The sequence below is a fragment of the Gorilla gorilla genome, chromosome 3, assembly GCF_029281585.2.
Source record: "Gorilla gorilla gorilla isolate KB3781 chromosome 3, NHGRI_mGorGor1-v2.1_pri, whole genome shotgun sequence".
NCBI lineage: Eukaryota > Metazoa > Chordata > Mammalia > Primates > Hominidae > Gorilla > Gorilla gorilla.
The window spans coordinates 142514976-142535303 of record NC_073227.2 but is presented as its reverse complement, the minus strand read 5'-3'; the positions used below and the strand labels follow the sequence as shown (position 1 = coordinate 142535303).

The window sequence follows — 20328 nt, the reverse complement described above, 5'->3', positions numbered from 1 at the left end:
TTTTAAATTATATTTGCGTGGTTACCTAAAATAGCTTATGATCCTCTTAATTTTCTCTATTTCTGATTGCATCCTTATCTATTATTTTATATGAGATTGGTGATTTTTCTTATCAGCATTTTATAAGTAATTCTGACTTTTTTGTTTTTTAAAGCTCTTTTCTTTATATTTCTAATTTATTTCTATCATTTATTGTTACGTGCATTTAAGGCTCTGACTTTTCTATTCAGCTTTGTTTAAACTGTATAACCTACAAGTTCTGATATGTAATATTTTCAATATCCCTATTTTCTAAATATTCTGCAATTTCAGTTTATATTTCCCCTTTGAACTAGGAGTCAGAATTTTTCCAGTAAAATCAGTTCCTAGTATTCTGGTTTGTTATTCACAGTTTTATCTCGTCATAATCAGAGAATATGTCTGCATCGCTTCTACTTTTCCTTTGGAATTTGTTATTTTCCTTGTCGTTTAACACACGGTCAGCTTTTTGTTAGTGTTCTATAGTTTCTTGAGGACTAGGTACATTTTATATTTTTATGATGCAGAGTTTAAAGTAATGAAATCTACCTTACTGTTATTTAAAACGGCTATATCTTTGTTTACTGTTTTGTCCACCTGATCTACCATGAACTGAAAGAGGTGAATTGTTGTCTCTATTAGCAGTGTGTTTCTAGTTTTCCTTTCCTCTTGTCATCTATAATTTCTGCTTTGTGAATGTGGCTATGTCACGTTCTGCATAAACATTCTGAACTGTTCTGTCTTCTGTATAAATTATACTGTCTATATTGCTAAGGTTTTTTTTTTGTCTTATTGTAATGCTTTGAGACTGAATTATACCTTGTCTAATATTTAGACTATATATTCTGGCTTTTTTTTTTTTTTTTTAAAGATGGAGGCTCGCTTTGTTGCTCAGGCTGGAGTGCAATGGTGCAATCTCAGCTCACTGCAACCTCCACCTCCTGGTTTCCAGTGATTCTCCCTGTCTCAGCCTCCCAAGTAGCTGGGATTACAGGCACCTGCCACCATGCCCAGCTAATCTTTTGTATTTTTAGTAGAGATGGGGTTTCGCCATATTGGTCAGGCTGGTCTCAAACTCCTGACCTCAGGTGATCTGCCCGCCTCGGCCTCCCAAAGTCTTGGGGTTATAGGCGTGAGCCACTGCACCCGGCCTCTGCTTTCTTTTTATTTGTAATTACTTGGCAAGTATTTGGCCGTAAAAAGTGTTAAGCTCACACACTTAATTTCATCTTGTTATGCCATTATTTTATGTTTTCAGTGAATAATTTTTTGATGTCTTTCATAGAAGACCTGTTTGTGTGTTTAGTTGAGTCTGTTATTAATAGTAAAGCACTTGTTTATGCTGGCCTAAGTCATTTGATAATAGTATAATTTATCCTAGTTAAAATATCAGTGTTATGCTTAACTGAGTTCATACTAAGAAATGTTTATGGGTTTGTCTGTTTTTTTTCTTTTTTTTTTCCTTTTTGAGATAGGGTCTCACTCTGTTGCCCAGGCTGGAGTGCAGTGAATACAGTCATAGCTCACTGCAGCTTCAAACTCCTAGGTTCAATTGATCCTCCTGTCTCAGCCTCCCAAATAGTTGGAACTCCAGGTATGCACTCCCACTCCTGGTTAATACTTTTTATTTTTTATAAAAAAGACTGCGTTTCTCACTATGTTTCCCAGATTGGTCTTGAACTCTTGGCTTCAAGCCATGCTCCTGCCTCAGCCTCCCAAACTGCTAGGATTACAGGTATGAGCTTTCTTGACTGCTAAGAAACATTTGTATGTGGTCTTCATTAAAATTTGTCCTTCACAAAGAAAGCAATTTTAAGCATTTAAATTTTTAACATTATTCACTGCCTCATTACAAATGTATGTTCACACTAAAAGAACAGTTTTACTTTTACTTAATAATCAATGGCAGAGACATTACGAAGAAATGTCTAGACGGCACAGAACATCATAGTTAAGAACAAGGGCTTTGAAAACAAAATGTCTGGGTTAGAACCCAAGCTGTGTCATTAACTACTTGGGTAAGCTTAGGCAAGATATTTAACCTAGCTTGAGTCTCAGAAACTGTAAAAAATAAATAAATAAAATCACTCAACCTACAGGGTTATTATAAGAAGACAGTATAACACAGTACCACAGTTCTTACATGTAAGGGTACATAAGTAATATTTGGAAGAGCATATAAAAATATAATTCCTGAGCCCCAGATCCAAAGTCAGATTCAGTAGAAGAAATTGAATTTCTAAAAAAATTTACATGATTCTAATACTAATGGTATGAAATTACAGTTGGAGAAACATAGGTTATGGAGCCAGATTCCGTTTGAAAGGTGACTCTGCCATTTAGTGTGTAATTTCAGTAAGCTATATAACTTCTCCACGTCTGTCTTCTCATCAGAAAAAAATTTTTAAATTAAAAAATTTTTAAAATTAGTACAATGCCTGTAACATAGTCACACTTGACTAATGATAATAATTATTGTTCAGAGTTCAATAAATGGTATCCAAAAGAGTTAGAATAAAAACTGCAATGAAATGTCTTCTTTTGCTTAAGTAATATATGGTTTAAAGAAATTAGTAATTTTAACCTTTCAGTGATCTTCCCACTCAGGCCATCCACAATCTCCAAAGAAACATCTCCTTGTGCCCAATTCAGACTCAGAAATTTATATTCCAAGTTCATTTGAAGGGGATATGCAGAGGGTACTAAACTAATATGAGGTCTGTTGACTAAGTAAAACATTGGAAGTTTTGAAGTGAGTGCATCATCAACACGTTGCTTTATAGCGATTTCTAAGCCTCTGGTATCACTGCAATTCCCATCACCTAGAAAGCAAAAACAAAACACTCAAGTTCAATATTAAAAGACCATCCCAAAATAAAATAAATGAAATGATTGGAAATCATCTAAAGCCCATTTCTCTATCCTTTATCTTTCAACCTTCCCTTTCCTAGTTCTATTCTCTTAGCATCTACTCCATATTCTTAATCAGAACCAGAACAAGGTAATAACAGATTTTCCATTTTAAAAAAGACTCTGATACAGAAAATAATGAAAGGTCCCTCTACTGAATATTAGCAAACAGTCACAGCTGCTCAGAAACTGGTACTTCAGTAACTGACTCAGAAAGAAATCTGGTACATTCAGATTTGTTCACTGCATTGTATGCTGGTTTCTTGCAAGTGCAGTTGACAAATCTGGATGAGAAATAACTGGTGAAAGTGAGTTACTTTCAAACATCTAAGGACCACAAATTACAACTTTGCCAATACCACGATGCTTCAATTTCACACTGCAAAATAATTTAAAGAATGGCCATTTCCGGTTAAAACTGTGCCAATACCAAAAGCTTTGAATTCTCAGTTATAATAATTATTGAAGGAGAGATCTCAAAAAGATGCAATGTTACTACTAAAAAACAGTGAGCTGCATCAAACTTAAAACAGAAGTTAGGAAGCAGTCATTCTTATTTAAAAAACAGTAATTCTAAAGCATATCTCTTTCTTCCTCAGAAGGTCAGAAGTTCTTGCAACAACAGAATCTTTGTAAACCACTAGACATATTTCACAAATAAAGTTTTGTGTCCTTATGATCAAAATTGTTGAGATAGTTACTAGGGCTGCATTATGACTATCCGGGCGCTAGAAAATGATGTAAAAAGGACATGTACTGCTTTTGGTATCCTTTTTCTAAACACTTCCTTAAGTGTTTATCAAGAGTGACAAATGATCAAGACAAAACAAGAGTGACAAAAGAAAACTAATCAAATAAAAATACACTTGGGCACAGAATAAAAGCTGGAAAAAAAAAGGTGTGAGGAATAGTTAATATATCTACAATGCACAGTAGATAATAAGGATTTTTAAAAAGCCTAATGTATTTATTACATTCTGCAATGAAATAATGACAGTAGTTGTACCCCTCCCCCCCCAAAAAAAGACATTTGGAAAAAGGAAGAAAAAAAAACACCTGTAAGTCAAATTCCTCATGAAATGCTTTAAACATCAAATTGTTTACGTAGATGCTTTAATGGGAAGTATAAAACCTAATATAATAGAAAAAATGTTTATAAATATTTTATCATAAATTTTACTTTTTCCCTTCATATATGTGTGCATTAATAATTTACTATATCTGAGGTATGATTTTAATACATCTTGAGGCTCAATCTTGTTCCTAGAAAATAAATATCTAAAATTATACCATATAATTGAAAAATTATGATTTGATTCATTCAAAAGGATCTGAAATAACACGAAACTCCAAGGTTAAAGTCAAAGGTTAAATCTAATCAAACACTATAGAAGACCTGACCTGACAATAATTCATATATATATATATATATATATATATATATATATAAAATCTATCATAAGCAGCAGCATGAAAAGTTATGAAAACTGGGTTTGAATTCAGGCTCTACCACTAAGCAAACTGACTGACTTTAGGCAAGCATTTTATTAACATTCTGAATGTGATCTGAAAAAGAAAGGACTGAATAACAGATTCCCTAAGGTTATCAGCTGCTTCTTAAAAGTCCACAAACTACATTTAAAGTGGATTTCTTCACTAGGAAGGATTCTCTACACTTCAATTATACAAATCAAATCAGTATATGAAAAGGACCTCTGGATGGAAATAACTTCTGGACAAACATTTTTGAAGTACTTAAGCAGAAAAACTAATTGTAATGGGGTTACCAAATTTGCAAGATATATTGTAAAAAGCTTGAGAATGAATATAAATCTAGCTATTTTTTAATAGTCAAGAAAGAGAATTTTTTTCCAGATTACTCTATCTAAATATTTCTGTTTAAATATCGTAAATGCCCTTTTAATGCAAGCCTAGATCCCATGTTTTAAATTTAAAAATTCCACCACCATAAAATGACAAAATGATTATCTACAGAACATCCACAGCATAAAATTTGTTTCTGCAAACTTTCTGAAAAGTAAAATAACGCTTTAAAATAATGTTGGGGTACAGAAAACAATTCCTCAAAATATGAAACTTCAGCATGCTGAGTGCTTTGAAAATTGAAAGGCCTCAGAAATAAGCTTCACAACCAAGGTTTTTCTCTGATCTTTCCCTCATTTCCCTGTGTCTCTGATCTTTCCCAAAGCACCAGAAGGAGCTCTCTCTGGAATTTCTTTATCCAGCTGGATGGTCACTACAACTTATGGCATCTTTATCCCACAACCTCTGCCTCCCACCTTTGGGATTCATTCATTCTCCCTGATAATTTATCATGAAACCAACAGCTCTACAAAACAGCAGATCTGTGTTTTGACCTTAAATAAAGTTTCACGTATGCAAAAACTAAAACTAATTTTATACTGATAAGTAAAATACAGAGAATTTGCTTAGTGAGTGAGAGGCCCAGGAGGTTCTGAAATCCCACTCACCAATAAGTATACTGCTGATGTAAACTGGCTGTATAAAATGACTCAGCAATGCTCCCTGTACACCAAGCACTTCCCATCTGGTCAGTTTGTCACTTGAGGACATACTGCTTATTCTATTAACACCATCTTTAGGACAGTAAACAGTCAGATAAATTTTGCCTTCAACAGCCACGTGGAGACAGAGTTCTTCATTGGCTTCAAATGCAGATATAGAATGTGGATTAAGACGTCTAGAGAAAGAAAAGAAAGTTTCTTCCTTTAAAAAACAAAGGTGACAGAACAAAGTCTACCTGTACCTAACAGCTGTTCTGTAACATGTTTAACTTCCCAGTGTACATTTAATTCCAGTAACAGAAACAGATGCAAGAAAGCAAGGTAGGAGTGGAGTGCCTTTATTCTACAATAGTACTATAAAACAGAAATGAACCACATCTAGAGCTTCCAATAGAGATATTTTTCATATTATCACCACTTTATGTCCCTTAAAATCCAAAGAAACACTAATTGTTATCCCTATCATAGTTTGTGAATTAGTTCCTTCCTCTGTATGAAAATTTTTTAAAACTACAAAATGAAAGAATGAAAAAAAGGAAAACTATTTTTGTCATCTTCAATAAAAATGCAAAATTATTTTTCTTTAAGGTTCTTTCTAGAGAACACTGACCTTAATTTCAAAGGTGTTCCTAGAGGGATTTTTATTAAAATATTACCCATGTTTACCACTAGATGGTCAGACTTAAAGTGACTTTTACTGTCTTCTTTGTTCTTGTTTGTACTGTTTAAATGTTATGCTACCTGATGATATTCATTCATCAGAGCAATAATATTTTGGCCATAGGTTAAAGTTTTTCTTAACTCTCGTATTTGTATGTGAGTAGTGCATAAATCCATACTTCCTAAAGTTTATGAGGTCTTAAAAGTAGAAAGGAGTAGAAGTCAGTGCTCAAAAAGTTTCCAATTTTGGAGCATTTTGAATCTCAGACTTTTGGATTTGGGAAGCTCAACCTGTAGAAGTAATAGATTATATTGACGGGAAGGGAAAAGGATTTGGGGTCTCCTGCAGGCCACAAATAACAACTCAAAGCTGAAGAGAAAATACGGGTAATTAGAATTTATATGTTCTATTTGCTGTAGAAAGTCAGAATGTATGGCATGGCCATCCTACTTGCTTTTAAAAACAACTTCTATAATACTTACAACTGTGACTTAATCTGGGCTGATCCTTTAGGCAACTGGTTCATGTAAAGGCAAATGTTGATATTCTGTTTAAGAGTGAGTAGATTAGAAGTTGGTTCTGTACAAAATATTGATTTTTCCATCATAGCAGGATTTTTGCTGTAGAAGAGCAGAAGTTGTCTATAAAAGTACCTAAAATAAATGTTATAATTTTGTCAAGTAATAAACTTTATAAAAGATATATCTTAATGAGCATCATGTCCACATGTGTCAGAAGCAATGTCCTGCATGTTAAAAGTTTTGACACAGGTAAGAACTCCTAAATCAATCTTAGCTTTATTTAATGAAAAATTAAGTTTCTTGAAAGTTCTCAACTGGAGCCCAGTCTGCCCTGTAACCTGACTTAAAACACCATCCTTTCTCTACTACTCCACTTTTGTTTCACATTAGAGTCTCCCAACTATCATCTTCTCCAAAAGACTCATTTCTCTACTGATTGCTCCCTTCTTCCTCAGAGAGTTCTGCTCCCAGCCTCCCAGATGAACTGCCAACTTTCTGCCTTACTTCTATTTCCCCTTACCTACCCAAACAAACTACTACAAAAGTGACAAAAACTGTGGTCCCTGCTCCTTAATGGTTTTAAAGAAAAAATACAAGAGCATAGGAACAGTACAATGAACACCAGAAGCTGTATTAAGAAATGAAGCAGATACAGTTACCAATAATTTACTGTATGTTTCAAAATAACTAAATGAGTGGAAATGGAATGCTCCTAACACAAAGAAATGAAAAATGATTGAGGAGAGGGATATCCCCATTACCCCGACTTGATCATTACACATTTAATGGTTGTATCAAAATATCACATTTACCTTATAAATATGCAGATTATATATTCACAATAATTAAAATTTTTAAAATTCAAATTGTTTTTTTCTAAAAAGGGAAGCAGATCTCCTGAAAGACTACAACTAATCAAATCAAGGACAAATACTATTTTGCTTATTTAATAAACCATGACTTTAAGATATACTCCCTTGAATCCCATCATCAAAAATATATAGTAAAAATTAAGCAGCAGTATGTAAAAACACCAAGCACAGGAATAAGTAACACAAAAGAGGTAGCTTTTAAAGAGGTCAAATAATTCCATAAGCACCAAGAGGGGTGGAGGGCAATGAGATGCATTACCCTCATAGTCTTGCTGAATAATGTTTAAGATTATAGGATTCCTCATTATTAGAGATACAAATTTATATTTTTTCAGGTGTATGTATCTAAATTTATTTTAAAATACTCTAGTGAAGAAAACACCAACACAAAAAGTGAGAACGCAGAGATTTAACAAGGACAGTAGAATGCTAATAACTGTTGAAGCTGAATGAGAATTTGTTATCCTATTCTCACTTGAGTGTCTTTGAAAACATCCGTAAGAGGCCAGGTATGGTGGCTCACCCCTGTAATCCCAGCATTTTGGGAGGCCGAGGGGGGCAGATCACAAGGTCAGGAGGTCAAGACCAGCAACATAGTGAAACCCCGTCTCTACTAAAGATACAAAAAAAAGCCGGGTATGGTGGCAGGTGCCTGTAATCCCAGCTACTCGGGAGGCTGAGGCAGGAGAATTGCTTGTACCTGGGAGGCGGAGGTTGCAGTGAGCGGAGATCTCGCCATTGCACTCCAGCCTGGGCAATAGTGTAAGACTCCATCTCAAAAACAAACAAACAAAACACACACACAAAAAAAACGCCCAAAACATCCATAAGAAAAAGTTAAATAAAAAGTCATTTTAATGGTTTAAAGAACCAAAATGAATAAGATCTAGTATTTGATGGCACAACAGGATGACAATAGTCAATAATTTAATTGTACATTTTAAAATAACTAAACGACTATAATTGAAATCTTTGTAACACAAGATAAATGCTTGAGGTGATACATACTCCATTTACCCTAAAGTGATTATTATGCACTGTATGCCTGTGTCAAAATAGCTTATGCACACTATAAACATATACACTATGTACCCACAAAAATTAAAAATAAGAAATTATAAAATTTAAAAAAGAATTCCTAATTTAGTAGGAATAAAGAATTAAAAACAAAACAAAAAATAACCAAAAGCTGGTGGATATTATCAGAAGTAGCACTCATTTCCCATTTTACATGTTTTCATATGAAGTGACTTGCAAATTCCTTTCTTTCCCACTTGCTATTCATTCCTCTTGTAAAGAACAGAGTGACTGAGTCTGGAAAAAGAAACTAGGCATGCTCACCTAAGCCCTTTTCTCCCTCTCTCTTCAAGATAGGTCAGCCTCAAGAATCCCTTATCTATATACTCTGCTTTATGGTAAACTTTGTGTAATCCTCATGAATAAAAACCTGTTGGTTTCTGGTGCTGTCCTTGGATAATTATGGCTAATTCAGGGGTGAAATGAGACCAAGCCTACTTAGTGCGGGTCAAAAGCTACATTTTCCAGTAACTTTAGTCATAAAAAAGTGTTATTTTTATGTTTCAAAAATATATATTGTAGGATTTTTTTTTTTTGAGACAAGATGTACGTCTATTGCCCATGATGGAGTGCAGTGGAGCAGTCTTGGTTCACTGCAACCTCGATTTTCTGGGCTCAAGCAATCCTCCCACCTCATTCTCCAAAGTAGATGGGACTACAGTTGCATGCCACCATACCTGGCTAATTTTATTTTTTTGTAGAAACTAGGTCCCACAGTGTTGCCCAGGCTGGTCTCGAACTCTTGTACTCAAGCAATCCTCCCACCTCAGCTTCCCAAAGTGTTGGGATTACAGGTGAGAGCTACTATGCCCAGCTGATTGCAGGATTCTTAAAACTGAGTTTGGCCGGGTGCGGTGGCTCACCCCTGTAATCCCAGCACTTTGGGAGGCCAAGGCAAGTGGCTCACCTGAGATCAGGAGTTCAAGACCAGCCTGACCAACATGGTGAAACCTTGTCTCTACTAAAATACAAAAAAGTAGCCGGGCGTGTTGGCACATGCCTGTAATCCCAGCTATTTGGGAGGTTGAGACAGTAGAATCGCTTGGACCTGGAAGCCAGAGGTTGCAGTAAGCCGAGATTTGTGCCACTGTATTCCAGCCTGGGAAGCAAAAGTGAAACTCCATTTCAAAACAAAACAAAACAACAAAAACTGAGTTCACAGTTCTTAATAATAGAAGCCACCAAAATCCACAGGGTAGACATTGGCGTTACTATGATAAATGTTCCAAAGGTGACATGGAATTAATCCAATGACTTAGATAAGAAAATGTGACATCCTTGGCTCTATGATCAATAAAATTCCATTTATAAATGAAGACATTTATATGAAGTTACTTTGGGCTAAGGGCATTCATATTTAATAACATTAATATATGTATTGTCTTACCTAAGAAGAGACCTTCTTGCTGTAACAACAGCATGAGTGTCATGCAATACTCTTCCATCTGGCTTAATGTCCTGGCTGTAATTGTATTCACCTGTGCCTACAGCTACAACCTCATGTTGTCCAGCTGAAATAAAAAGGTAGACAGTAGCAGGTTAATTTAACCTCTCTCTTCCCTACGTCCAACTCTTACCTCTATCTCACCATTTTTAATTTAGTAGAATATATTAACTGAAAAGATGAAAAAATAATTCCACAACTTAAAATAAGAGTCTTAGAGTCTTCTAAGAAGCAAAATTAAAAAGGCAGATGTTTTATAATGAAATATAAATGAAAAAGGCAGATGTTTTATAATACTTCATCTAAATCTTTACCACGATCAACGGAATTACCAAATGTCCTTGGCTTTCAAATATCGCTTTCTATTTCTTCTACATCTAGATGTATTTGATCTTCTAAGACACTTCATTTGCCATTCTGGCTTCTGCCTTAAATTATCTATATTTAATGCCTCTAATTTTTCTTAATCCACTCAAACCCTATAAATCAAATTAATTTCTTTCTCTGTTCTACTGAAGCTGCTTTCTTAAAAACAAAAAACAAACAAACAAAAAAACCTTATGCTTTTTCCAGTAACTTTGCTCCATTCACACTTTGCTGTGGCCTGCTTGAAATCTCCCAGAAATTCTATGCTCCAAAAATACACAATTCAAATTGGCAGTCTTTTTTCCTCTCACATTCTGATTAGGTCTTTCCATTGCCCAGTGACTAGATCACTCTTTTTTTCCCCATATTCCCCTTTGAATATCCTCCTCATTCTTTCTATCTCTTACTTCAGGAAATCTTGAGTTTTCGTTTTTCAAACAAAGTTCAGTTCTACATTCACAACCACCTAATGGATTTTTACTATTAGGCTGGTGCAAAAGTAATTGCAGTTCTTGTCACTTTTTTTTTTTTTTTTTTTGGCACCAACCTAATAACTCAGCAACAATTGCTGAGGTGTTACCAAGTACCAGGCAATAAAAGTAGATGTTAGGAATAAAATTTTGAGCAAGACATACCTTCATGAGGCTTATAGCAGAAGAGACAGAAAAAAGATTAAACCAACCCCAAAGTGTGATAAGTGCTTTGAAGGAAACAATTATGGGGCTTATATGAAGATAATGAGAGAAAAGCTTACACCTCATGCAGACTAGTTGCAGAATCCCTCCCTAACGAGCTGAAATTTAAGCTTCAGCACCAGCGAGACAAAGGGTATTCTAGCCAAAAGAAATAACACGTGCACACTGCCCTGGGCAAAGACAGAAGACTATTTCTCTCCTGGGCAAAGAGAGAAGTATAGCTAATCTAGTAAGTGGGGTGAAGGGGATGGTGTAAGATGAAGTTGGAGAAAGAGGTGTTATATAGTATACCACACTGAGAAGTTTATGGATTTTTACCAAAGAGCTATGGGGAAGCTACTGAAGTAAAAACCATCTTGGGTTACATTTCCTTCCTACAAAGCAAACAAAGTAATCGACAAAATAAAAAGACAACTTACAGAACAGAAGAAAATATTTGCAAACCGTATCTCCAATAAGGGGTTAATACCCAAAGTATATATGTAACTCCCACAACTCAACAGTAAAAAGCAAGTAACTTGATTTAAAAATGGAAACAGAACCTGAACAGACATTTTCTTTTATAGAAGACATACAAACAGGTATATGAAAAGGTGCTCAACATCACTAATCACCAGAGAAATGCAAGTCAAAATCACAATGAGATATCCTCACTCCTGTTAGGATGTCTATTATCAAAAAGTCAAAATGTAAGTTTTCGTGAGGATGTAGATAAAACCCTTATATGTTGTTGGCAGAAATGTAAATTTTTATAGGCACTGTGGAAAACTATGGAGATTCCTCAACAAAATAAAAATATAACTTGCCATATAATCCAGCAATCCCACTTCTGTGTATATATCCAAAGGAAGTGAAATTAAGATAGGAAGAAATATCTACACTCTCATGTTCACTGTAGCATTATTTACAATAGCCAAGATACAGAAAAAACCTAAATGTCCCAATAAAGGAACAGATATAGAAACCATGACATATATATAATGGAATATTTTTCAGCCCCCCCAAAAAGAAGAAAATTCTGCCATTTTCAACAATATGAATGAACCTGGAAGACATTATGTTAAGTGAAGTAAGCCAGACACAGAAAGACAAACACTGCATAATCTCACTCATATGTGGAATCTAAAAAGGTTGAACTCGTAAAAACAGAGTAGAATGGTGGTTACTAGCAGTTAGAAAGAAGGGGAAATGGAGACACATTGATCAAAGGGTACAAACTTGGAGTTGTAAAACTAATAACTCCTGGAGACTTAATGTAGAGCATGGAGACTACAGTTAATAATAATGTATTGTATATTTGAAATTTGTTGTCAATATTGTGGGTGGTAGGGTGGAGAGCAGGTAGACCAGGAGGGTACTGTGGTAGAAAAAACAAGGAGTGGTAAACTGTGTTAAATGTTTCTAGAAAGTCAAGTGAATAGGTAACAAAATCCACTGGATTGTGCAACATGCAGGCAGTGGGTACCTTGGCAAGGCTAATTTCCAAGAAGTAGTGGAGAAAAAGAAAAAACTAAGTTGAAGTAAAGAGTAGACACAGTGGCTTTCAGGAGCTTCTTGATGAAGTCTGGCTACAAAGTCAAATAAATAATGACTGGGTTAAGTAGAAAGGTGTCATGGGTTTAAAGGAGGGTTTCTGTGTTTTATTTTTAGGATGGAAATTTGGGAAGCCAGGCTTTCCAGAATACTGAAGAGATGAAAGCAAAGATATATTATTCATGGACACCTGGGCACAGACTCTGCTTTCATTCCTAGGATACGGATGTCACGCTATGAATGCTGAATCTGACTCAACAACCAGGTCTGTAAACCTTCCCTTAAATAGAATTATATAGTGTCAGTATAAGTTCCGGAATGGTGATAATAATCTCTGAGTTGTAAAGGGTAATAATGTAGCAAAGAACTCAGCTTCTTTCTCAGCTCTGTAACTCAACTTGCAATGCTTCAGGGAGATACTTGTTTGTTATTGCCGGAAAAAGAAGAGTTAACCGAAAGAAGGAATTTAGCAAGATGTGAGAAGGAATGGAATCAGAATTTAAGTAGAAGAATTAGCCTATAGGAGGAGTGATGCTTCCTCTACTGTCACAGTAGAGAAGACGGATACAAGCGCAGGAAAGTACATAGATTTCGTGGCAGGGGAGGGAAGGACATTTAGATCTGATAGCTTCTTATAGACCCAATTAAAAATGATAAGGTGATTTTTGATGGGGGAAAATGGCAGATAGGACACAGGACTAACATGCAGCTTCCACTTGGATGAACAGAATAGCGTGTGGAGACTCACATCATGAACTTTTACTCCAAGAACCACTGCAGGAACATACCAGGAGTTTTCAGACCCTTTGAAAGAAGTAGCTTGCCACTGCAAACTCTGTGAGACAGCTGAAAAACTGAGTTCCCAAAGAGTGAGGTGGGGAAAAGCCTACCTCTGAACACACATCCCTACTGGGGAACCTAAAAATCCAGATCACAGGAGAAGGATTTAACTTTCCCTAGAGATGAAATAAATTTAGGGAGCCAAGCAAAACAGAAGACCAACAGCGGGAAGAGCCCTGTAGGAGATCCCAGTCCCCAGCCTATGGAAGTCATCCCTGGCTTTATCTCACAGGGGTCCTTGAGTAAGGCAGCCAGTGGGACTGGGAAGGGGCTACAGGTTAAAGGAAGCTTCTAGCTGAAGTCTGTAATAATTTTGACCAAGCACAAATTTTCCTGAGCAGAATCCATGGGGGTGAATGGGAAGCGCAGATAGGAGCGCAGAAGCCACACCCTATGACAGGCTCCAGGCCTGAAAGCCCTGCTTGCTTTCTCAGTGGGGAGGATTATAGCCTCCTCGTGCAAGATCTCAGCGCTGCCTGCTGCAGCCTGAATATAAACTGGGCTCTGTTGGCGGGGCACTGCAGGAGTGAGACTGGCCTTGTTGGCTGTGTGGGGGCTGGGTGAGGCCTGTCAGTGCTGGCTTTCCCCAACTTCCCTGGTGACATGTATGACAGAGCAGAGGCAGCCATAATCCCCCTAAAACATAACTCCATTGGACTGAGAAGCATCCTGCCATTCCCACAGTGGCCACAGCACAAGAAGAGTCTGAGCTCAGACCCACCTAACCCTGCTTCTATCTGATGGTTTTTCTCTACCTATGCTGGTAGCCGAAGACAAAAGGCACTCTTGGGAGCTCTACAGCCCCATCCACTGCCAGAGAAACCTGAATACTTATCCTGGCTAAGGTAGGGCAAGCTTATATCCCCCCATTCTCCTACGACAGCTGGTGCCCTCTTGAAAGTGCCACCTCCTGGCTGGAGGCCAATCAACTCAAGCCATTACAGCAACTCGTAACAGAACCACCCTGCTCCAAAGAAGGAGAAAACAACAGCTAATTTCACCGCCTGCAACATCCTGGCTAACCAGAGGTCCTGAGTCTGTCCATGTGACAACTTCACTGCTAGTGTAACCAGCATTTGAGAAAACCAGCACACTAAACAAAACTATAACCAAGGATTCCCACAGAGTCCACTTCGCTACCCTGCCACCTCTACCAGAGCAGGTTCTGGTATTTATGGCTGGGAGACCTGAAGATGGATCACATCACAGGACTCTTCGCAGACATTCTCCAGCACCAGCCTGGAGCCCGGTAATCCTGCTGGATGGCTACACCCAGAAGGGCAATAATAATCACTGCAGTCTGGCTCTCAGGAAAACCCATCCTTAGGGGAAGGGGGAGAGCACCACATCAAGGGCTCACCCCATGGAAAAAAAAGAATGTGAAGAGCAGGCCTTGAGTTCCAGATATATTTCCACTGAAACAGTCTCCCCAAATGAGAAGGAACCAGAAAAGTAAATATGGTAATATGACAAAACAAGATTCTGTAACAACCCCAAAAGTTCACACTAGCTCTCCAGCAATGCATCCAAACCAAGAATAAATCTCTGAACTGCCAGATAAAGAATTCAGAAGATTGATTATTAAGCTCCTCAAGGAGGTACCAGAGAAAGGTGAAAACCAACTTAAATTAAAAACATATATAGGGTATGGATAAAAAAGTCTCCAGAGAAAAAGCTATCATAACGAAAATAAAACCACGACTTCTGGAAAAGACACACTTAGAGAAATACAAAATGCACTGGAAAGTTTCAGCAATAGACTAGAAGAAGTAGAAGAAATAACTTCAGAGCTCAAAGACAAGGCTTTTAATTAATCCAATCTGACAAAGACAAAGAAAACAGAATATAAAAAAATGAACAAAGCCTCCAAGAAATTTGGGATTATGTTAAATGACTAAACATAATAACTACGGTGTTCTTGAGGAAGAAGAGAAATCTAAAAGTTTGGAAAACATATTTGAAGGAAAAATTTAGGAAAACTTCACAGGCCTTGCTAGAGATGTAAACATCCAAATATAAGCAGCTCAAAGAACACCTGGGAAATTCATCACAAAAAGATCATCACCCAGGCACAAAGTCATCAGGCTATCTAAAGTCAAGACGAAGGAAAGAATCTTAAGAGCTGTGAGAAAAAAGCATCAGGTAACCTATAAAGGAAAACCTATCAGATTAACAGTAGATTTCCCAGCAGAAACCCTACAAGTCAGAAGGGATTGGGGTCTTACCTTTAGACTCCTTAAACAATAATTATCAGCCAAGAATATTGTATCCAGCAAAACTGAGCTTCATGAATGAAGGAAAGATAAAGTCTTTTTCAGACAAACAAATGCTAAGAGAATTCACCACTGCGAAGCCAGTATTAAATAAATGCTAAAAGGACTTATGAATCTTGAAACAAAATGTCAAAATACACCAAAATAAAAGCTCATAAAAGCATAAATTTCATAGGGCTTATAAAACAATAACACAATTAAAAAAAAACACCCAAGGTATTCAGGCAACAACTACTATGATGAATAGAACAGTACCCCATATCTCAAGACTAACGTTGTATGTAAATGGCCTAAATGCTCCACTTAAAAGATACAGAATTGCAGAATGGATAAGAACTCACCAACCAAATTTCTGCTGTCTTCAAGAGACTCACCTAACACATAAGGACTCACATAAGGTAAAGAGGTGGAAAAAGATACTCCATGCAAATGGAAACCAAAAGCAAGCAGGAGTAGCTATTCTTATATCAGATAAAACAAACTTTAAAGCAGAAGCAGTTAAAAAAGACACAGAGGGACATCATATAATGATAAAAGGATTAGTCCAACAAGAAAATATCATAATCCTAAATATATATGCACTTAACACTGGAGCTCACAAATTTATAAAATAATTACTACTACCTAAGAAAAAAGATAGACAGCAACACAATAATAGTGGGGGACTTTAATACTCCACTAACAACACTACACAGGTCATCAAGACAAAAGTCAACAAACAAACAATGGACTTAAACTATACCCTACAACAAATGAACTTAGCAGATATTTACAGAACATTCTACCCAACAACTGCAGAATATACATTCTATTTATTAGCACATGGAATATTCTACCAGATAGACCATATGACAGGTCACAAAACAAGTCTCAGTAAATTTAAGAAAACTGAAATTATATCAAGTACTCTCTCAGACTACAGTGGAATAAATTTGAAAATTAACTCCAAAAGGAACACTCAAAACTATACAAGTATATGGACATTAAATAATCTGCTCTTGAATGATCTTTGTATCAACAATGAAATCAAGATGGAAATTAAAAAATTATTTGAACTGAACAATAATTGTGACACAATCTATCAAAACCTCTGGGATACAGCAAAAGGGGTGCTAAGCAGGAAGTTCATAGCATTAAATGCCTATATCAAAAGTCTGAAAGGGCACAAACAGACTAATCTAAAGTGACACCTCAAGGAACTAGAGAAACAAGAACAAACCAAACCCAAACACAGCAGAAGAAAAGATATAATAAAGATCAGAGCAGAAATTAACAAAATTGAAACAAAAAACACCAAAAACAAAAGATAAATGAAACGAAAAGCTGGTTCTTTGAAAAGACAAACAAAATTGATAAACCAGTAGTGAGATTAACCAAGAAAAGAAGAGACAAGATCCAAATAAGCTCAACTAGAAACAAGACAGGAGATAAGTGATGACACAGAAATACAAAAGATCATTCAAGGTTACTATGAACACTTTCACATGCACAAACTAGAAAATCTAGAAGAGATGGATAAATTCCTGGAAACAGACAACCCTCCTAGATTAAGCCAGGAAGAAATAGAAACTCTGAACAAACCAATAACAAGCAGTCAGAGTGAAACCATAATCTAAAAAATGCCAACAAAAAAGTTCGCAACCGAACAGATTCACAGCTGAATTCTGTCAGACATTCAAAGAAGAATTGGTACCAATCTTACTGAAACTATTCCAAAAGATGGAGAAAGAGGGAATGCTCCCTAAAACATTCTATGAAGCCAGTATCACCCTAATACCCAAACCAGCAAAAGACATTAAATAAAAAGAAAACTAAAGACCAATATCCCTGAGTAACATAGATGCAAAAATCCTCAACAAAAATACTAGCTAACTGAATCCAAGAGCATAAAAAGATCATACACCATGATCAAGTGGGTTTCATACCAGGGATGTAGGGATGGTTTAACATATGCAAGGTGATAAATGTGATACACCACATAAACAGAATTAAAAACAAAAATTATGTGATCATCTCAATAGATAAAGAAAAAGCATTTGACAAAATCCAGCATCGCTTTAAGATTAAAACCCTCAGCAAAATTGGCATAGGAGGGACATACCTTAAGGTAATAAAAGCCATCTATGACTAACACACAGCCAACATTATACTGAACAGGGAAATGTTCAAAGTATTCACCCTGAGAAAGAACTGGAACAAGACAAGGATGCCTGCTCTCATCATTTCTATTCAACATAGTACTGGAAGTCCTAGCCAGAGCAACCTGACAAAAGACAGAAATAAAGAACGTCCATATCAGTAAAGAGGGAGTCAAACTGTCACTGTTCACTGATGGTATGATTGCATATCTAGAACACCCTAAAGATTCATCCAAAAACCTCCCAGATGTGATAAATGAATTCAGTAAAGTTCCAGGATACAAAATCAATGTACAAAAATCAGTATCTCTGCTATACATCAACAGTGACCAAGCTGAGAATCAAATCAAGAACTAAACCCCCTTTACAACAGCTAAACAAAAAAAAAAAAAAAAAGAAAATTAGGAATATACCTAACCAAGGAGATGAAAGATCTCTACAAGGGAAACTACAATACACTGCTGAAAGAAATCACAGATGACAGAAACAAATGGAAACACCTCCCATGCTCAAAGATGGGTAGCATCAATATTGTGAAAATCACCATACTGCCAAAAGCAATCTACAGATTCAATGCAATTCCCACAGAAATACCATCACTGTTCTTCACAGAACTAGAAAAAATCCTAAAATTCACATAGAACCAAAAAACAACCTGCATAGCCTAAGTTAAGACTAATCAAAAAGAACAAATCTGGAGGCATCACATTACCAGACTTCAAACTATACACTACAAGGCTATAGTTACCAAAACAACATGGTATTGGTATTGGTATACAACTAGGCAAGCAGAATAATGGAACAGAATAATGGAACAGAATGGAGAACCCAGAAATAAAACAAAATACAGTCAACTGGACTTCGACACAGCAAACAAATACATAAAGTGGAGAAAGGACATCCTATTCAACAAATGATGCTGGGATAATTGGCAAGCCACATGTATAACAATAAAACTGGGACCCTCATCTCTCACCTTATACAAAAATCAACTCAAGATGGATCAAAGACTTAAATCTAAGACATTAAGCCATAAAAATTCTAGAAGATAACATTGGAAAAACTCTTCTACATTTTGGCTTAGGCAAAGAGTTCATGACCAAGAACCCAAAAGCAAATGCAACAAAAACAAAGATAAACAGATGAGGCTTAAACTAAAACACTTCTGCACAGCAAAAGAAATAATCAGCAGAGTAATCAGACAAGCCACAGAGTGGGAGAAAATCTTTGCAAACTATGCATCTGACAAAGGACTAATAACCAGAGTCTACAAGGAACTCAAATCAGCAAGAAAAAAACAAATAATCCCATCAAAAAAATGGGCTAAGGACATGAATAGACAATTCTCAAAAGAAGATATAACATGGACAAAAATATATGAAAAATACTCAACATCACTAATTATTAGGGAAATGCAAATCAAAACCACAATGCAATAATACCACCTTACTCCTGCAAGACTGGCTATAATTTAAAAATTAAAATAATAATGGATGTTGATGTGCATGTGGTGTAAAAGGAATACTTTTACAATGCTGGTGGGAATGTAAACTAGTACAATTTCTATGGAAAACAGTATGGAGACTCTTTAAAGAACTAAAGGTAGAATTATCATTTGATCCAGCAATCCCACTACTAGGTATCTACCCAGAGGAAAAAAAAGTCATTATATGAAAAAGACACTTGCACACACGTTTATAGCAGCACAATTTGCAACTGCAAAAATATGGAACAAGCCCAAATGCCCATCAATCATGAGTGGATAAAGAAATTGTGGCACACACACACACACACACACACCCTGGAATACTACTCAGCCTGGATAGAGTTGGAGACCATTATTCTAAGGGAAGTAACGAGGAATGGAAAATCAAACATTCTATGTTCTCACTTACAAGTGGGAGCTAAGCCAGGAAAACACGAAGGCATAAGAATGATATAATGGACTCTGGGGTGCCAGGGGGAAGGGTAGTAGGGGGGATGAGGGATAAAAGACTACACACTGGGTACAGCATAGACTGCTTGTGTCATGGGTGCACCAAAATCTCAGAAATCGCCACTAAAGAACTTATCCCTGTAACCAAACACCACCCATTCCCCCAAAACTATTGAAATTTTTTTAAAACTGATGAGGCAAAATTTCTAATAATACATCTTAAATATGTACTGATTATGTGAGTTACTCCAGGAATGTTCATCTGATTGCACTCAAGCTTTTCCTGCTTATATTCATACTCATATTATCTAAAACTACATTTATTATTCTTATCCACGCTCTTCTTCAATCAGCTTCACACTAGCTTCTAGACTCCCTATGGATGAGGAAACATGATTATCCTACGTCAACTTTAAATGTTGGTATTACTTTTTATTCATGTCACTTCATCTATCATTTATTGTCACTTTCACCTTATCAAATTGTTTTTAAAAATGT

The 20328-nt window shown here is 36.2% G+C and overlaps 1 protein-coding gene across 8 annotated transcripts in view; it reads right to left on the bottom strand.

Moving 5' to 3' along the window:
• ADAD1 (adenosine deaminase domain containing 1) overlaps positions 1 to 20328 on the bottom strand; it is a 50491-nt gene that overhangs the window by 11790 nt on the left and 18373 nt on the right. For 5 of the 8 annotated variants that reach the window (XM_031010087.3, XM_031010091.3, XM_031010088.3 and 2 more), the window contains exons 7-10: positions 9993 to 10116; positions 6618 to 6788; positions 5421 to 5650; positions 2603 to 2840 (exon numbers count right to left, since the gene is read on the bottom strand). In XM_031010087.3, the coding sequence (XP_030865947.1) occupies positions 2603 to 2840; positions 5421 to 5650; positions 6618 to 6788; positions 9993 to 10116 (763 nt within the window). The remainder of the gene's footprint in view (positions 1 to 2602; positions 2841 to 5420; positions 5651 to 6617; positions 6789 to 9992; positions 10117 to 20328) is intronic. The other 3 variants (XM_055385639.2, XM_063705525.1, XM_063705526.1) reach the window with 1 other exon arrangement.